This window comes from Barbus barbus (assembly GCF_936440315.1).
Source record: "Barbus barbus genome assembly, chromosome: 1".
NCBI classification, from domain to species: domain Eukaryota; kingdom Metazoa; phylum Chordata; class Actinopteri; order Cypriniformes; family Cyprinidae; genus Barbus; species Barbus barbus.
Genome location: NC_136729.1, coordinates 42,332,436 through 42,352,703, shown reverse-complemented (window position 1 = coordinate 42,352,703; position 20,268 = coordinate 42,332,436). Strand labels below are relative to the sequence as shown.

Genomic DNA, 20,268 nt, shown 5'->3' with positions numbered 1-20,268 from the left:
CTTCAGCAAACATCAGTTATCAAATTATTCCTAAAGAGGCTTTTCTAAATAAGTGCTCTAATAAAAAAGTGCTTTACAACAGATTGCATCTGGTTCACTGAAATCGAAATGACTTTATGATAAAAACTGAGACGGTGAGGCACAACAGAGAAGTTTGTAGGTTCAAACCAAAATACAGGCAATAAGAAAAGCTAACCACTTAAAATTAACATTATGTCTGCTATGCTCCAGTGGCACAACTTGCCCCATGTTAGGGGTAAACTTTGTCATGTCAAGGGTTAAGAAGAACTATTGGGAAATATTCAAACCATTTGTATTTCAAATAAAAATACATGAACAAAAACACTATCACTTTACTGGCTGTGTACTCTGTGTGTCAATACCTGGAAGGAGGCGGATCTTAGCTGAAGCCCCTCCTGCATGTTTTGCTGTAGCTGGTTCTGAATGGTGATTTTTTTCTCCTTGGTTAAAGTGGATACTGGAAAACTCCTGATCACGGCCTGTTCGCCAACTGCACACACACACAGACAAAAATATAAACACATCATTACAGCACGGTAAAACCATCTAAATATAGAACAGTAAACTCTCTAACCTCTTTCAAACAAAGTTCTTTCACCACCTACTTTGTTGTTGCAATCCCATATGAATTCAATTTAAAAGATTCAAATGCATTTAGAACAAACTTGATTTGACGCCAAACCTGGTGTGATTGGGGCTTGTGGCGGCAAGTTTGAATGTGCATAAATGCATATATGGCCTGGGCATTAATTGTTAAAAGGATAGTTCATCCTAAAACTTAAATTCTGTTATAATTGACTTATACTCATGTTTTTCCAAACCTAAAAGACTTTGGCTAGTCTAACAAAAACAAATATATTTTTTAATGAAACCTGAGAGGTTTCTGTTCCTCCACTGAATGTCCAAGTAACCAGAACATGCATGCACTAAATGTATGAGATGCACTCTAGGGCTGTCAAAAAAAAAATAGAATTTCGAATATTTGTCGAATTTAAAATAAAAATCCGCATTCGAATTTTAGGTGTGCGTTAGGCAGCCTTATCAGTGGTGCATGAGATGCGATGACGATGTAGGTAGGTGTCATTGCATTTTTTTTTTTGCCTATCCAGTTGAACCCACTGGATACGTTGTTCATTCAAAATACTGCGGAAAAAGAGAACATCAGTGTGGAGATGATGTCAAATCTTTTGATGATGACGTCAAAACTGAAACCAAGCCGTTCACACAGAACGCATATTTTGCGTATTTTCTAGAGCTTTTTTTCCTCTAACTGAAATTATGCCTTTTAAATTCGAATATAATTCGAATTTTGATAATATTTAAGTACAAAATTTGAATTTAGTTTTTCAGCTATTTTGACAGCCCTAATGCACTCTATGAAGCTCAAAGGTAACATGAATGCATTTACACTGCATATATAAAGTTACAAGATTCTCGTTTCATATAATTTTATTTTTAAATTTACAAATATGGAATGTTGGTAAAAACACAATGATACTTTTACATATGAAACTACACCAGAAGTAAGTCTTAAGTCAGTCATTGAGTCATTCTTTCAAACGATTCATTAAAAATAACATTCTTTATGTGTGGGTCATTGAATCATTGACTCGCCTGATTAGTTAAAAAACAATGACTCATTTAGTAACAAAACATTGTGGGTTGCTCAAAGATGCACAACTGTTCTTTTGTGATCTTTGTTTGGAACTATTTTCAGCTGTCAATATTGTGTGTAAAATATCTAATATTAACTATTAGTTGATTGAACTGCTGTATAAAATCAATGTCACATTTGCAATCATTCTGATATTCGGGAAAACACATCACAAAATTCAAGAAAGAATTCCGTCTTTACCTAGTGGGTCATGAGGAGTGCCTTTGAAAACGATACGGTAAGTGGTGAGGAAGAGTGCTCCCTCTGCTGGCAGGATGTGCGGCCCTCCCAAAATGCCGCCGGTGGCCTCTTCTCGACCGTCAGGATCTAAAACCACCCGTAGCCCCTCAGAGACCAGCTCCTCTCCGGGCAGCAGGGCAGGCCGCAGGATCTTGGGCTGGGAAAAATCATTGTCATTAGAGTCTGCTGAAGACCAGGAGCAAATGCTTTGGTACAGAGATGATTATGTTGACTACCTTTCTCCTAAACAGAAATATAAGATTACACTGTTATTCAGTTTGTACCAGAAAAAAAGCCAAATCTTTGTGGTCTGCTTTTTGACAGACAACAAACGATTCTCTTGACGATGGAGTAAGCATCATTTATTAGGTTTAGTTCAAGGCACAGTAATCACACTCAAGCCTTGTATGTTTACCACCAGAGATACAACCCATCAACTTGTACATTGTCCAGAAAGCGTGTCCTGGCCCTGTCCTGGTGTCATTATCTAGCTCATTAGTTGGATTCAGAAGGGTGACAAGAACTGAAACGGAGCAGATTAAAAAAATAATAAAACTGGGAACTACAGCAAATATTTGTTATGTGGAAATCTGTGGTATTAGAAGAACAGTCCACCTCACACTAGGGATGCCAGTTGGGATCTCCATCAGTTACTTCCCTGGATTTGCACACTAATAAACAATCTACCGTTATTTCTTTTCTTCCGAAAAAAAAAAAAAACTTGGTCCTGTACAGAAACTAGGACTTTATCCAGGCTAGAATTCCCTCTTCAACCAAAGCATCTCAGAAGTGTCTCCATTTATCATCAGCTTTGACTACACACGATTTTAGGTTTTTCTCTGAAGTCAGGCAGTATTTACTGCAGAGTTTTATAAACAATACTATATTGGTTCAATTTTGATGCATTTTCACGTTTTAAATAGTAGATTTATATCTTATAATACAAGAAAACAGTGCAAAAATGTGTATCTTTAACTTACACATCATCTCATTAACTAGTCAGTAAATTTCACAAGCATTGTACACATCAACTGTTGTTCATATTTGTTAAGAACTGATTTGGACTGTTATGGATAGGGGACTCCTATTTTAGCTGGAATCAACAGTTTGAAGTTTTTGAAAAAGAAAAAAAAACAAGATCTTGATGGATTGATTTCACACAAACATGCAACTTTTCACTTCACAAGACACTTTCCACACAAAGCCAGAGCTTTCCCTATCCAATCTTTTTTCCTCATTCTAAAAAGAAATCCGTAAACATGCCGTCGTCTCAAAAATATCTGCATACACAAAAAAACCCCGACTCAAAACAATGTAGTATACATGCCAGACCAGTATGTGGGGCTGTAATTCTGCCACAGAGATACAATAAAAACGGAGAACAAGACTTGGAGCATGCGCATAAACCTGGCACGCTGTATAAACGTGGGGTGATGACATCATCGTTTCACAAAATATATGGATTGGCTGTACACCTGAAAAGCAAGGGTGCCTATTTAAGAGTGTCAAGAAGTGCCAAGAAGTGTCACTCGTATAGTTTTGAATGGGGAAAAATGCAACACTCGATAGCCGCTTTTCCACTATCCGGCCGAACGGTTCTTTGCTTAACCGTTCCATTCTGTGCCGATCCGGGCCAGTCAGCACGGATACGATTTCATTTTCCACTGTGGTGCTGATAACGGAGCCCGTTGAAATGTAATACAAATGTGTCAGTCGCAAGTGTAATGTAAACAGCGATATGGACGATGATCAGGTATATTGACGTCATGCATGTGCATGACGTAATGCATGTCTTTAAAATACATGCGCTGTACGCACTCTGATTTAACCCACAGTAAATGGCGGTAATGATTGCAAACCGCAAATAAAACGAATAAGAAGTAGTCTCTGATTTGTATACCGGATGTTTGTAATAGGCAGCCTTACTGTTCGAAAACAAAGAGGAATTCGGTGTAAACTAAAGCAGCAAGTCAATGAGCATAATTTATGTTATCAAACCGAGCATCAGAATGGGGGAAGAAAGGGGATTTAAGTGACTTTGAACGTGGAATGGTTGTTGGTGCCAGACGGGCTGGTCTGAGTATTTCAAAAATTGCTGATCTACTGGGATTTTCACGCACAACCATCTCTAGGGTTTACAGAGAATGGTCTGAAAAAGAGAAAATATCCAGTGAGCGGCAGTTGTGTGGACGAAAATGCCTTGTTGATGTCAGAGGTCAGAGGAGAATGGGCAGACTGGTTAGAGATGATAGAAAGGCAACAGTAACTCAAATAACCACTCGTTACAACCAAGGTATGCAGAATACCATCTCTGAACGCACAACATGTCGAACCCTGAAGCAGATGGGCTACATTTACATTTATGCATTTAGCAGACGCTTTTATCCAAAGCGACTTACATTGCATTCAAGTTACAGTTTTTACATTTGATCAGCTCTTGCTTTCCGTGGGCTACAGCAGCAGAAGACCACACCGGGTGCCGCTCCTGTCAGCTAAGAACGGGAAACGGAGGCTACAATTCGCACAGGCTCACCAACATTGGACAATAGAAGATTGGACAAACGTTGCCTGGTCTGATGAGTCTTGATTTCTGCTGCGACATTCAGATGGTAGGGTCAGAATTTGGCGTAAAGAACATGAAAGCATGGATCCATCCTGCCTTGTCTCAACGGTTCAGGCTGGTGGTGGTGTAATGGTGTGGGGGATATTTTCTTGGCACACTTTGGGCCCCTTAGTACCAATTGAGCATCGTTAACCAACCATCAGAAGTTCTGCAGGTATTGTGAAGAAACAAGCGAGGACAACAGTGAAAATGGCAGATCATGGAAATAAATGTTATGTTCCAGGCTGTGCAGGGGATGTGAAGTGTAGGGATGGGTTGGTGTATTCAGAAAGGCACAGGAAGCAAATAACGCATTCTAATGAAATAACGCGAGCCACTAAAGGGACATGGTTAGCTTCTTGCTAGCTGTAGCCTGTTACATTACAGTACATACAATTTCACTTACCACATAAACAGAGAGATGACTGAGGATGATGGCGAATGATTTACAGATCCTGAGCACCACTGACAAGCATCTGATCTTGTAAAATGTGTGGTAAGTACTGCCGCTCCATAAGTATAATGCTCCTTAGTATAAACTAAGTTTGTGCGATCGCAAATCTTGAAAGTGAAAGTAAAAGTTGATCGTGCATTTGAAAGCAGTTTCAGTGCCCCACATATTAATAGCAGCTCCCTGATGCCCACATTTTATATACAATATAATTACCCGACAATATATCTGCGAGAGAAAGTATTGAAATATATATTTTCCTCCCTGTGTTTCCTTCCTGCTGTGTGAGCTACTGAAATGAGCCGCACTGTGAAACAGCCAATCAGAGCAGAGCTCAATATTATTATTCATGACCCTTCCAAATAAGCCAATAACAGACCATTTCATTCTAGGGAGAAGTCCTAGGGTTGTAAATGCACGTGTAAAACCGTTTCTGGAGAATTTTTGCCCTTACCTAAGCCACACACCTTCTATGTAGATATCAGAGAATAATTTAAAACATTGTATCAATGCATTCTATGGCACCTTTAACTGAGCAATATTTTTGTTACATTATACATTAATCTTTATTAACATTAGTTAATATAAATGCAACTATTCATTGTTATTATTAGCTCAGTTCCATTAAATAATATTAACAGATACTTTTGATTTAAATAATGTATTAGAAATGTTGAAGTTAACAATAGCAAAGATTAATAATACTTAAGAAGTATTTCATTGTTAACTAATGTTGACAAATGAAACATTACCGTAAAGTGTTGCTAATTTATTTATATAGTACCGTAAGAACTCAGTACCATATGTGTGATTGTCTTTGATGTTTTCTTTTACACCTTCATAATATGTTCATATTTTACATCATAAAAATGTATTTTACCAGTTGTTTATATTCCACTTCACATACAATTATTATTTATTAGGGATGCACCGAAATTAAAATTCTTGGCAAAAGCCGAACAAAATTAAACACTGGGCCGAAGGCCGAATACGATTTTTCTCATCCAAGACGGTGACAAGTCTGCTTACAGACAGGAGGTTAAGGAGCTGGCTGTCTGGTGCAGTCTTAACAACCTGAAGCTTAACACGCTCAAAACTGTGGAGATGATCGTGGACTTCAGGAGAACCCCCCCCCTCACCATCATGAACAGCACTGTAACAAAAGTGGAGTCATTCAGATTCCTGGGCACCACAATTTCTCAGGACCTGAAGTGGGACAATCACATTAAGTCCATTGTGAAAAAGGCCCAGCAGAGGTTGTACTTCCTTCGCCAGCTGAGGAAGTTTAACCTGTCACAGGAGCTGCTGAAACAGTTCTACTCTGCCATCATTGAATCCGTCCTCTGCACTTCAATAACTGTCTGGTTCAGCTCAGCTACCAAATCTGACCTCAGAAGACTACGGAGGCTAGTCCGGACTGCTGAGCGAATCATTGGTACAACCCTCCCCACTCTCCAAGAGCTGTACTTATCCAGAGTGAGCAAAAGGGCTGGTAAAATCACTCTGGACCCCTCACATCCAGCACACTCCCTCTTTGAACTGTTACCGTCTGGTCGACACTACAGAGCTCCGTGCACCAGAACGACCAGACGCAGGAACAGTTTCTTCCCTCAGCCAATCCATCTCATGAACACGTGACAATAAAACATGGAACACACAACTCTACTATACATTATTTATTCACCACATATACTTATTTTTTAATTTCAAATTTGCACATATCAGACCTGTAAACACATTATTGTCTATATTATATATTGTGTTTTTGCCATTTTGTACATTGTCTATTTGTATATTATTCTTTATTATCTGTGTCCTGTCCTGTTACTGTCTTTCTGTTGCACTGTGGAGCTTCTGTCACTATAACAAATTCCTCGTATGTGTAAACAAACCTGGCCAGTAAAGCTGCTGAATGTTACCGCCAGACCCGGAGATCAGCAGAATGGATTCGAAAATGGTAAAACTCAACTGTTTAACTCTTGGGGAGTTGGAAAGTGAGCCTATTTTCAAAAATAGTGTACTAAAGTAGTGTACTGGTTGTACTAAATTTCTCAAAATTTGTTGTGATAAAGAAACAAGCTCATCTACATCTTGGATGGCCTGAGGGTGAGTAAAGTTTCAGCAAATGTAAATTTTTGGGTGAACTGTTCCTTTCAGTTGAAGAGTCGTTAAGAATGAATTAATCCAATAACTTTTGACTCTTGAGTCATTTTGACCAGTTATTTAAAAGAACAAACTCTTAAGCGAGTGCCGCTACTTTAATAATTCTGCCAAAATGGTAGCACAACAAACCCAATGACATACAAGCTTTGGAAAAGCTTTCACTAGTGGAGAGCAAGTTCTTACCTTCTGAATGGGAGGCAGTCTTCTGCTTTCTCTATGAACCACCTCTAAAGTCTCCATCTGCATTGCCACAAGACCTGAAGGAACAGATACATACCTGATTCAGGAAACTTTGTGGACAGGTTAGGGTCACTGGGTCACAGAACTATCCATTTCAGTTTCATTTTCCTACCAAAACCGCTTAATATATTGAATTGTCATTCAGACTGAGACATTACAGTCCATCTACTTTGAAAATTGTTCAATAATTATTTTCCATGCAGTTCTGACCACAATAAGTATTTGTAAAGCAATAAATTCAGTTCTCACAAGAGAGGACTACTGAAATCAACTAGTAAAAATGGTGAGCACTTACAGCCTTTGAAAATATACACCTACCCTTATACAAATATATACATTTTAACCTAAAATCTTAATGTTACGCAAGTTCATGTCCGTGTACAGCTGTCAAAATGTTTCAGTTCTTAGACTAAAAGTATAAACGCTCTGTGTTGAGCACACTGTGTTTTACCTGGAATCATACTATGCAGACTCTTGATATGATCCTGTGTCACTCCACTCTCTGTGCACACTTTGTCAATGAAACGAGAGATGAATCTCCCCACAGAGTTGGCAACATCACTGGTCTCAGAGTCTTCAAATCCACTCTCAGTGTCAAAGCTCTCGGCCACGCTCCCTGCAATACTGTTTATTGCACAATACTAATTATATTGCAGACTTAAACACAAAACAACCAACAACAGCAATGTTACTCTCAATATTCTTAAAATAACACACAGCTATTTAAAGAAGCTTTGATGTAACTATGCTACTTTAGTTTACCGACCCATCACAATTCAATGTCTGTTGCACACAATTGGCCTGAAATACCACGGTTAGGAAGCGGACGTCTCTAATATCTCCTGGTCTTAGTGGAAAAGTGATGTAATTCTCTAACTCGGTTTACTAATAGAGAGAGCAGTTCCTGACATTTCAGGCAGAAAATAAATCAAGCCTATAGTAAAACTAGGCTATACGGATTTTCCCCAATCAATGCAACTTTTGCAGAAGAACTTTTCATTAACAAGTCTTGTATGGGATTATTACATTTTATTAAGAAAATCTGAGTTATGTTCACTCTTGCAGAACCGTACATGGATCTGGGTCAAAACCCCAAATCTCGGGTTTTTCCAAAAGCCAAAAGTATAAATACGTTTGTTTTCAGCTCCAGCTCTCGTACAATGAGCGTGACGCAATTTTCATTACCAGCACAGTGATGCTGAATGCGTTCATTTGATCACGATCAGTGGAGTATATTTTGAATGGATTACGCACATAATTGTGTGTGAGACAGAGTGCACACAAAAAATTTAATATATTAGGGCCTTAAATCTGGGTTTCCCAAACAGGAGTTTGCGAGTTGATGAAAAGCTAATTATTAATTATATTGAATGTAAAATTTAAATAATATATGGAGCTGCACAATTATCATGATATAGCAGAGATATAGATATACGTTTTATGTTATAATTACAAAACACTACTTCCAATATATAAATAAATAAATAATATTCATATTTTTTATTTGATCAACATCAGTGAAAATACCTGTCGTTAAACTACCGAAATATTAAATTTAAAATGTCTTTTTTCAAATAAATATTTCTCAGCAATTTGGCTGAAAAAAAAAGTTTGGGAATCCCTGCCTTAAAGGATTGTTTCCTATTTTATTGTCTGACAGGTGAAAATGGTAACGATCGCTCAGTAACGTAATAACATTACTTCTCAACAAAAGACATAATTTGAGGAGTCATTTACAAAATTCCCTAATCCTAGGTGCAAGCGAAACTAAAATGATATGCTTGTCATATCAAACACCACTAATTAAAAATAAAGAGAAGAAAGAAAACGTGACATCTGAGACTAGCACTTCAAACTCTCAGTATGCAGTTTTTGGCCTTGAAAAATTTCTGAGGAAGAGAAAAGGACAGGAGGAGGGAAAGATCAACTCTAGAGACATGCATTTGGCCAAACATCACCTGTTTTGACTATGAAGCCTCCCAAAACTCACACATATTATTATTATTACTACAAAGCTCTACATCCTGATCCCTCCATTTTTGTTTTGGTTATGGCTGAGTGCTCCCTGCACAAACGGCCAACTCATTTCATCGTTCTGCTGAAGCAGAGCAACACTCAGGCTACCGGAGGGGCTGAGAAAGATGTGTGGTGTATAACTGGATAGGACTCTTGAGGAACTACACCAGGCTACTTCTATTCACGTTTTTGCCCACTGACTGAATCAACTGTATAGTTTTCTGTTGAAGATGAAACAATCAAGCTGATTTATATTGGAATGTGTGTTTTGTAACCAAGGTGAAAGGACAGCCCCTGCTGTGTGTCTTTTCCATTTTAACTGATCTGATGTATGCCAGACGTACTGGAGCACCACTGACCTGCAAAAGTGTTTAAAGACAGAACCAGTTCTCTTACTTTGCAGGACCACAAATGACACATTGAAATTTTTATTTCAAAGCAATGAAACTGATTTTCAAATGATTAAGTAATGTATAAAGCAAATTGTGCTCAAAATAGGCTGTTTGCATAAGCATTTTTATAGTTTTAAGAACCACCTTTGGCAAAACGATCTCTGATTTGAACACTTTGGCCGACTCTTCTGCTCAGATTATCTCCAAGTTAGTCAAATGAAACTGGTTCAACAATTTTCAAATAGTGCCACAAAATTCTTCACAAACTCCATTATTAAAGCTGTAATTGAAATGTTTTGAAAGACTAGTAGTAAATAAAATGTCAGTGGTTTATCTCCAGATCCTCCAGACACTGAATAAAGCAGCCACATCTAAACACACGTAAAGATTTATACTGTATTCTAAGTTTTGTAATTGGCAAAAAAAATAGCCTAGGGTTTTTACTTAATATTATGCACTATCATTTTTAAACAATGCACACTCCCACAGCCTGATGCTGCCGCCCTCATATTTCACTATATTTATTGTGTTTATAAGTTGGGGGCAGCATTAATTTGCTCAGATTTCAGATCTCATTTGAGCACAAAATATTCTCCCACATCTCTGGTATAATGAGTTACCATTAAGTCTTTTGACAAAGTGTAAATTTCTTTCACCCGGTTCCTTTTGTTCCATCCTCATAATCCTGACACATTATATGGGCTGCTGCATCTTTAATCTGTAGTGAATCTCCTTCATACGTGATCACTGACCTCTATGTGGGTTCTCCTTGATCGCACAGAGAATTCTGAGTGACGACCTTTATTAATCAGTGTCTGAGAGGTTTGTTGTAGTGATTTGGACTTCCTGAATTGGACACCGAAACTGGACACATTTTTCCTTTCTTGCTTTCACTCTAACTTCAGATTTACAACTTGCACAATGATCCATTAAACTTAGGGGATTTTATGTGGAGAAAATGTGGAAGATATTTTAAACATTTGCAGGTAGAGGTCAATCGTATGGCAAATGAGTGTGCAGGAAGCATATAACTTTTAAATGTATTATTTTATTTGTATGTTCTGAGCTAAAATGGCATATTAAATGTTTTATTTATTTTAAGTGGTTGGGAAAACTGCATTCAGTAAAGTGAAACAGCAGCGATAACCAGTAACTCAAACAGTAGCAATGCCAATGTCATGGGTTCGATTCTCAAGGAAAGCAGAAATGTGTGCCTTGCATGAAATGTAAGTTGCTTTGGATAAAAACATCAGCTAAATGCATGAATGTCAATGTATGGTAAATAACATATATTCTGCAAGGCATTGTAGAAGGAAGTCTCTTGCCTGTTCGTGAGGATGCTGTTGCTGCCGCTCTCCCAGTCGGCTGCAGGCGCGGAGCGCAGCAGCTTGTTTTTGCTGGTGTCCAGCGGTACGAGCAGGTAGACCATCAGGCTGGCGTAGTGGATGGCCTGGCTGAACACTGTGCTCTCCTCGTTCTTCACCAGCTCCTGCTGCTTCTCTTTGCTCAGACTGGGCCAAGCACGCAACTGCTCTGCTGCGAGGTCCATAGCGGTTCGTTCTGACTCACTGGGTGCTGTAGACAGTGTACTCTGTTCCTGACATAGAGAGATGGTCAGAGAAACGGGGTTAAATGATATCCCCTTTCTACTGAAATTGTGCCAGGGTCAATGCTTGCTAAATTCTGTATCAATCTCTATAAAAACCAACCACGTTTTGTCTGGCTTGTGTCAGACAAAATGTACTCATAAACAAACAAGGCACACTGGTCTTAGTTTACAAACCTTACACCTAGTAATAGTTCTTGTTTTATTATCTTTTTACTCGCTTATAAACATAACTGCAATCATAAATCAATCATAAACATAACTACAGTGTTAAGTGGGTCAATTATAAATATGACAGTCCAAAATAAAGTTAAGGGAAAATATAATTTGAAATGTGTGTGCCAAAATGTAAAAAATTAAAAGTGTTCATGTTGGCTTTTTATGGCAAAACTTTTCATTTTTAAGAACTTGTGGTCATGTGGTGTAACCATCAAATAAAATACTTGAATACTTGTGAGTTTATACATCTTAATTGTTTTCAAAATTGTTTTTAAAAACCTATTTTAAGTAAACCTACAAATTATAATTCATAAATATCAGGGTTGCACCATATGACAGTTAAAAAGCTAACCTCGTCTTTTCATGAAAGGTGAAATTATCTGAGATTTTAAGACAGAATTTGAATTTAAAATATTTAAAAATACAATTTAAAATTAAATTTGGTTCAGAAATTAAAAACAACATAGAATATGTGTATTCATATCATTGGATTAAATTAATTGCATTTAAAAATTTTGAATTAAATCACATTTAAAAAATGTAAGGATTAGTCAAATAAAAAGTTTGATTTCAAGACTTTACCTTGATCTTGGCAGTGATGAGTTGTTTTTCCTCAGGGGCGGTGAGGTAAAGCGCTCTGATCTGGTTTTGCACCTCAGAGTAGAAGGTGGCCTCCCAGAACTGCTGATTGGTCCAGATGGGATGGTCTTGTATGCACGTGTAGGCGAACTGGTCCACACCGGCTGCCAGTTTCTGTAAGCAAGAAGATGGATCAGCAGGCAACACAATGTGAACTCTGGCAGCCTGCTAAGATAAACACAGTGCCTGCTACTGTCTATATAACAGGTCAAATCAGCCGAGCTGGGGTCCTCACAGCTCATGAAACCAACTGGGCTGTACGGTGCTTGTAAAGGAGTCCATTAAAAAGCATGGTGAAAACAGGAAAGTAACACACTGCTGCCATGGTTTTAGGAGCAATCTGTCATTTTTAGTGGTCATAATGTTCTCAACACATACAGCAGGCCTCACAAGGAGAGAATGCAAAGCAAGACTTTGGAAACATGGTCCTAGTGTTTTTCTGTGCTTTCCGACGCAAACCAGATCACCTGTGGGCTGCTTACTGACTCTAAAGGACATCTGCTAAAGTTATGAAATCTGTATTTATTGTATTTGCACATATGGATGAAGAACTTAATGGATCGCACACCATGCATGACATTTTTCTCACCTTCCATTGGTCTGTACAGCTCAAACCTCGGATTAAATTACCACCTAATGTCATCTTTTCAAAACCCCCGAACATACAATATGACAAACTGTCTTTGCTACTTAGTTTCCTTACTGCTAACCAAACCACAATCACAAGCGAAACGGCAGATGGAAAGAGGGAAAGAAAAATCAGCAGCAATGGATAGATGGAGGCAAACATCGTAATAAGCAAGAACAGATTCTGGCTGTGCCCCAATTATCATACTTTACTAGGCACTAAAAGTATGTGCTTCACTGGTGATAAAAAGTACATACATTTGAGTATGTAGAAAGACAATATGCCAGTATTGGGACATATTTAATTCCACAAAAACCTTTGTTGCATACTGTGTGTGTTTGATGCAATTCCTTTTGTATTTTTCCTGCATTAAAAACTGCTGGGGCTGATTTGGCCTCACTTTGTTATTAATAAACAATGTCGTAAGAGAACCATCCAACTCCTCTTCCATATTGCAACAGGTTTTAGATAATAATATATGAATAAGAATGCATGGATGCATTCAAAATAGTACACTATCTAAACTTACATTAAATGAATTGAGGTGTACTAAATGCAAACTTTTTGCATCCCTCTCCAGCATCATCTGAAAGAGGGTAGTCGTGGCCTAATGGTTAGAGAGTCGGACTCGTAACCCAAAAGTTGCGGGTTCGACTCTCAGGTCCGGCAGGGATTGTAGGTGGGGGGAGTGTATGTACAGCGCGCTCTCTACCCTCAATACCACGACTGAGGTGTCCTTGAGCAAGGCACCGAACCCCCAAGTGCTCCCCGGGCACCGCAGCAGAAATGGCTGCCCACTGCTCTGGGTGTGTGTTCGCGGTGTGTGTGTTCACTGCTGTGTGTGTGCACTTTGGATGGGTTAAATGCAGAGCACGAATTCCGAGTATGGGTCACCATACTTGGCCGTATGTCACATCACTTTCACTTTCATCTGTCATTCATGCCACCTCAAATCACAAACGTTCGCTTCTTCACTGCAGATCATGGCTATTCTGAACCTTTGAGATAAAGATGATTCAGGAAGATGGCAGCTGTTTTGTTTATGGTGGTCATATATCAGCTCCAACCAATGCATACTATTTACAATAGACAGCATGCAAACTGGGACAAAACCTCTGAGAGAGAATGGTTTCAAGATCACATCAGCAGAGGAACTTGAGAAGCCCCTTTTGCAGTTTCTGTAAATCCTAACCCAGTCATGCATAATCCCTCAATATCTGAAGGTTGTATTCAATATCTGAATGTGCATTTTCCCACTCTCCATCACTGGGAAATTACCAGCAAAGACATAGTGAAGGTTTGTTTGGACAGTTGACCTTTCCCTATGTAATCTGGAATGTCTAATATGTATTTCAACACCAGGAGACCCTATAATACCGATTTGTCCATGTCAAGCTGTGCTGATAAATCCAGCTCATCCATAATTCTAGCAGATATAGCTAAAGCTGGCCAGGTTGAAGCTTTGAGAGCTTGCAGATATTTTGAAGCTGTCTAGACCCGATTTCCTCAAGGCTGACATACAGATGGAGCTGAGTGAAAAAGTGGCAAGAAATGCAGCAGGAGAAACAGTGCAGTTGTTATTGAAGGATGCGGACCAGGAACGCAGTGCCAAAGTAGTATTATTTGTCTGCAACATGGTTGTGACTGGCAGCAGATGGGGGGTGGGGGTGGAGGGTGTGTGTGTTCAGATTTGCCGGTTCTCCGACAGCAGATGTGAGGGGGTCAGTTTGACCTCTTCTAACTATACCGCCTTGACAACAGAGCACATGTCAAGATGTTGCATTCCAGGGGGAATTTATTTGATCAGACTTTATGAAAGTGTTTAATGGAGGACAGGAGATGTGGAGTTAAAAACTGATGCCCTTGAATGAGTAGAAGATATTTTGATGGTCTCTCTTCTAAATAATAGAGGTCTCAACTATTGGTTGTCAGTAGGAGTTTTTGCTCATGTCACATCAAATCAGCAACCTTCTTCTAAAAATTTACTTTTTGATTCTTTTTCACTGCATATCGCTGCCATTCTGGACCTTTGAGATAAAGATGGTTTAAGAAAATGGTAGCTGGTTTGTTTTTGGTCCAAGATGGCCTATCAGCTCCAGCCACCTTGACCAAGAAGGTCTACCAGGTTGACCTTGGCACTGACCCTTCTGGCAGTATTTTAGTTGAATTTCCCAACAGGGACAAAAAGCAAATGCTTAATTTGTGTCAGAAAAAAAAAGATCTCACTGTGATCCGTGAACAGCACAGGGTAATGATTTACCAACATTATGGGACAAATCCCTGCTTACTTAATACTAAGAGACATTCCATTTGCAGAGCCAGGAAGGAATCAAAACAGTCCAATTTAAATGCATTGTGTCATAAAATATGCATGTCTATGTGAGCTAAAAGACATTTAGGATTAAATTTACAATTTACAATTATGATTTATGTCAAACAAGAAGAGCAACAAAGAACATCAAGGCAAAATGTTAAATGGTTGAACAAACAGAGCCGTCTGGCCCATCGGTATGCAGGACATGCTGTAATAATGTCCCACAATGCAAAGTAAACAGGAGAAGGTCAAGCTATGGTCAGCGAGAGCCATGGCAGGGTTATGCTAGCTCGTGAATTGACAAGAAATTAATGTAGCGCCTCGACGACAACAAACAACCCAAATCCATTTCTGCTGAACTGTGGCTGAAACACTTGCCTGCTTCAGACAGTGCCAGAAACATTCGTGGTACATTCAAACCACAATTGTATGCACAAATGACATTCATTTATTATTTTAAGACAGATACCCGATACTTTACATAACAAATACAGACATGACATTATTTACTGACACAATGGAAAATCTCTCCCTTTCCCATAATACAGTCACGTGGATCTATGCAGCATGTGACAGTCTACAGTGCAAGTGGTACGATGGTCAAAACTGGATCATTCCTATTATCATATGGCATATTAAGGCCTATATTTAAATTTAGACCTTTAGATAACAAGGCTTTAAGGTGAGACACTACAGGCAAAAGCACTTTTTTCATGCATCTGCCAGTTTTGAGATTTTGGGCTTTTTGGCTTTACATAAAATATTTTTCAGGCTAGTGGAAAGAAAACATCCAAAATACACTGTTAAGCGTTTCTTTTATAGGACTTTTTAGACTTGTGTCTGTAGATTTCAATTAGAATGCATATCTTTAAAGGCCGTTTTCTCAAAATGAGAAAATAGGAACAATTAATAATTAATAGGAAAAAAAAAACAGGAGAACAAATAAATATGAAATGCTACATACACTGTATAAAATAATCAAACTATAAGTTTTTATGACCACATAGCACAGCAATGTGAGTATGAGAAGAGCAATTTTAAATAAATTTTCAGTACAGGATGATGCACACTCATAAACATGCTACGGGTGCACATACAGAACAAAATAAGCTCCTGAAAGATCTACATCCTTCCCAGTCGTCACAGCAGACATAACTTCACAGTGCAGCAACAATGACACCTGACAATCTCGGTCGAGAGTGGGGTAATGTTTTGAGATTGAATATTCACTCAAATACAAACAGACCGCTCACCGAAAGAGAGTATGTTGGGTATGTCCCCATGTCTGATGGCATGCAGACCTTGACTACAGAACAGCATAGCCCTCTGGGAAAGACGACAATGTGCTGAAGGAATGCCACAATGAGCCAGCTAACCAAGTGAAAGTGCAAAGAACAACTCTCATATACTCACAATTACAAGAACATACATACATCATAACAAAACGGCTGAAAAATCCATCCATAATATTTTATATATTCCTAAATTCCAGTTTATTTTCCCCAAATTCTGCATTTTATATTTTAATTAGTGCCGTGAAATGATTAATCGTGATTAATCACATCCAAAATAAAAGTTTTTGTTTACATGATATATGTATGTGTACTGTGCATATTTATTATGTATATATAAACACACACATACAGTATATATTTAGAAAATATTTACATGTATATGCAGTTATATTCTTATATTTTATATTATATATAAATATTTGTAATATGTAAACATAACACATTTTTCTTAAATATATACATGCATCGGTTTGTCTTTATATATACATAATAAATATAAACAGTATACACATATTATGTTAAAAATATATATATTTTGGATGCGATTAATCGAGATTAATCGTTTGACAGCACTAGTTTTAATTAAATTTAGTTACATTTTTTAAATAATTAAAAAGCCTGTCCAATCAGTTAAATTCATAATTTTTTTTTAATTTTATTAAAATGTGTACAATAACAGGGCCCTATGAACTGTTTAAATTTTTTCAAAAATTCGGTGTTGTTTTTCTGGATTTATGATTCAATATAATAATAATAATAATAATAATTATCAGGCTAACTGAGACTTGTCATAGGACTTGCATATCACTGCTCTTTTGTTGATTTTGATTGCTGTATAGTATATACAGTAATATAATGTTTTTTATCAAATGAAGTGGTAAAAATTCTGATGAAATGACTCTTAGGCCGTGTGTCCACCAAAGGCTTTCAATTGTGTTCAATGGGAGCACTGCGTTTTTTAAGACGGCAGGAGCGTGACAAGGCGCTGAACATTTATTTCACGCCGAGTGCTACACGCTCAGGGTGTTTTTTCCTAGCGAGAGTTAAAGAATGTTCAACTTTGGGGTAAAACCCACTCATCACTGTCACTTTTCAACCAGCTGTCCAATCACAGTGAAGGAGGGGCGGGACAAATACCACACCGACCAACCGCTACATCTTGCTTGTACAACAGCAACAGACGACAGCAGGCTAAAAACACTTTAGTGGACTCTGGAGATGAAGTTTGTTTTCATGTCCTCATATAGTGAGATGGCAGATGCTGAAAACACAGTAAGCAATACATATGCTTGACTAAGTGTATAGCAGACAACCTCCACTCATTGACACAGAGATATGAAGAACAAGCAGACTTCGTATTTTGACAGCAGATTTCTTTTTGCTCTTTAATATTCACAGACCACATCACGATTTAATTAAGTCTACAGCTCAACTTTTGATTTGTTCATCCAAAATTCACCAAATTCCATGACATTCCGCATTATACTGTAAATTCTGGATTTACTGTATGCAAATGCAGTGTCGAGTAACAGGAAGTTTTGACAGTTGAATTAATTGGACTACTGTGGCATTTTACAGGGTCCCGACCCACACTGAAATCTCACTGACCTAAAATCCTTCCCCAAATTGATGTTATTAAACATGTTTGGAAGGGGTGTGATTGTGTCACGTCGCAAACAAATTATTTTATGCTCAAAACCTGTTTATACAAAGAGAAAATGAGCCTAAAATGCAATAACAAAAGGCAGATTCCGACCTAATTTTCTCCATATCTAGTATCCCCATCTTTAACTGTTCAATTAGCAGGAAGGCTTTCCTTTGAGTGATGATCTGTGAATGACAGCCCAGTTTGTCAACGACCTTGCTTACTAAAAATCAATTAACTACCCTAAGGCTCAGCATTTCCCAGAAGAAAGAGAATGAATCAAAGCTCAAAGGCTAAATGAGATGCATGCTGATCACTTGCGAGAAACCTTTTGACCTGCTATGGCAAACCTGACCGTGTGTGAGAGCGCGTGATTTTTCACAAGGAATTCAATGACGTATCAAGTTGTTTTTCGTCCTACAAATCTCCATTTGAGGTGACTTTGAGGTATCCATGGCATAAAATCATTCTCAAACCAAGAAACAATGAGCTAAGAGTTATTCAAGTTACGTAAAAGCCCTCAAAAGCCCTCAATGCTGAAAAAGGTTTAGGTTGTAAATCAAGGCAAAGAGGTAGTTGTAAACCTTTGTGGGAATTGTTTTGTTGACTTTGTGGTCGAGTCTTTGAGTCCCTTTGGCCCAAAGGTAAAAAAAAATGGTGTTTGCTAAGACAAGCATTGCAGTTACTCATACTTAGGGTTAGGGATTCAAACAAACCCTTATCCTAGATGCATAACTCATATTCAGCCATTTGTGCTATGAATGATACCTTGAATCATGCAGCTTGTTGTGCTATTATTGAGAGATCACACTTGCGCTTCAAGAATGCAAATTAAACTTTGAGCTCTTGTGTGGTAATGTCCATACTTCAGTTGGGTCATCCTTAAGTAGAGTGCCGGGAAGCCTTTATCTCCTGCCAAGCCTGCACTGAGAACCTCAATAACATGCAGTGTGGTTTAGTACAAGGCTACTGGCAGTGAAGGGGAGGGCATGTGGATCTCAGACTCGCTGAAAAATGCACGAGGGTTTAATTGTTGTGCGACACAGGGATCATCTAAGGATAGCCAGAACACAGATTAGAGCCACTGCACAGCATTTTAATGCAGAATTAATTAAGAGTTGATTTCAGGTAATACGTGAAATATATTTGTTGAGTTGACCTTAATAATTTAGCCTTTGGTTTGCGTGATATCAGTAGCATGAATCCTTCTGGAGCGCTGCAAAACAAACAAGGTTTCATTTATCTCTCTTGTTGAACGTGCTGTTTATCTCTGTCATGAGGGCTTCACAAATCTAACTGTCAGCTCTTTTTAGTGCAATGCTTTAATGAGGATTGGCTCTTCTATAAAAATGGCAAATGTGAAACAGAAAAACTGAAAATCAGGAAATTCAAGGTTTGAAGAAATAGCTTTCAGATGTCTTAATGAAAGACTTGAATTGTTTGCCTCAATGCACGAAATCTTCAGCTCTCCAGAATGGTTGGTGGCAGGTGCATCTCATCAATTAAAAACAACAATGACTGTGGAAACATTTCGGATTACGTATCTCTATAACTAATTAGTTGTACTGTAAAATAAATGTATTATTATATTAAAGGGGTCATATGATGCTTTTTTAAATATCATTATTTGGTGTAACAGAATGTTGACATGCTTTAATGTTCATAAAACACATTATTTTTCAAATACTGTACATTATTGTAGTTCCTCTATGCCCCGCCTCTCTCAAACGCGTCGTTTTCTACAAAGTCCCTCTTTCCGACAAGCACAGTCTGCTCTGATTGTGCATTGTGATTGGCCAAACACCGCAAGCACTCGTCGGAAATGTAACGCCCCTCTTCATAATCGCGAGCTTCAGCTTTCAAAATAAAAGTAAAGACAGTTAATAATGTCCTTAGTTTTACCATCAGTTCAAGCCCGCGATTAAGACAGCTGACTACACACACGACGCACAAAACTCTGCATTTGAACAGTCACTAGCAAATACTTTAACTAATAACAAAACATACTTACAGTCGCTGATTCAGAAGCGCCAGATTGTCATAGCAACGTCAGAATTACCTCCTCTCCTAGGTTCCCGAAACTGTCGTCCATAAAATGCGTTGTGGTAACATCTGGGTTGTGCTGTTCTGTTGTAAGTAATCT

The 20,268-nt window shown here is 38.2% G+C and overlaps 1 protein-coding gene across 1 annotated transcript in view; it reads right to left on the bottom strand.

The window, feature by feature from the left end:
- LOC306873989 (myotubularin-related protein 13-like) overlaps positions 1-20,268 on the bottom strand; it is a 131,046-nt gene that overhangs the window by 23,781 nt on the left and 86,997 nt on the right. The window contains 6 exon segments of the mRNA XM_079423630.1: positions 384-511; positions 1,877-2,072; positions 7,315-7,388; positions 7,823-7,995; positions 11,105-11,376; positions 12,187-12,357. Coding sequence (XP_079279756.1) covers positions 384-511; positions 1,877-2,072; positions 7,315-7,388; positions 7,823-7,995; positions 11,105-11,376; positions 12,187-12,357 — 1,014 coding nt within the window.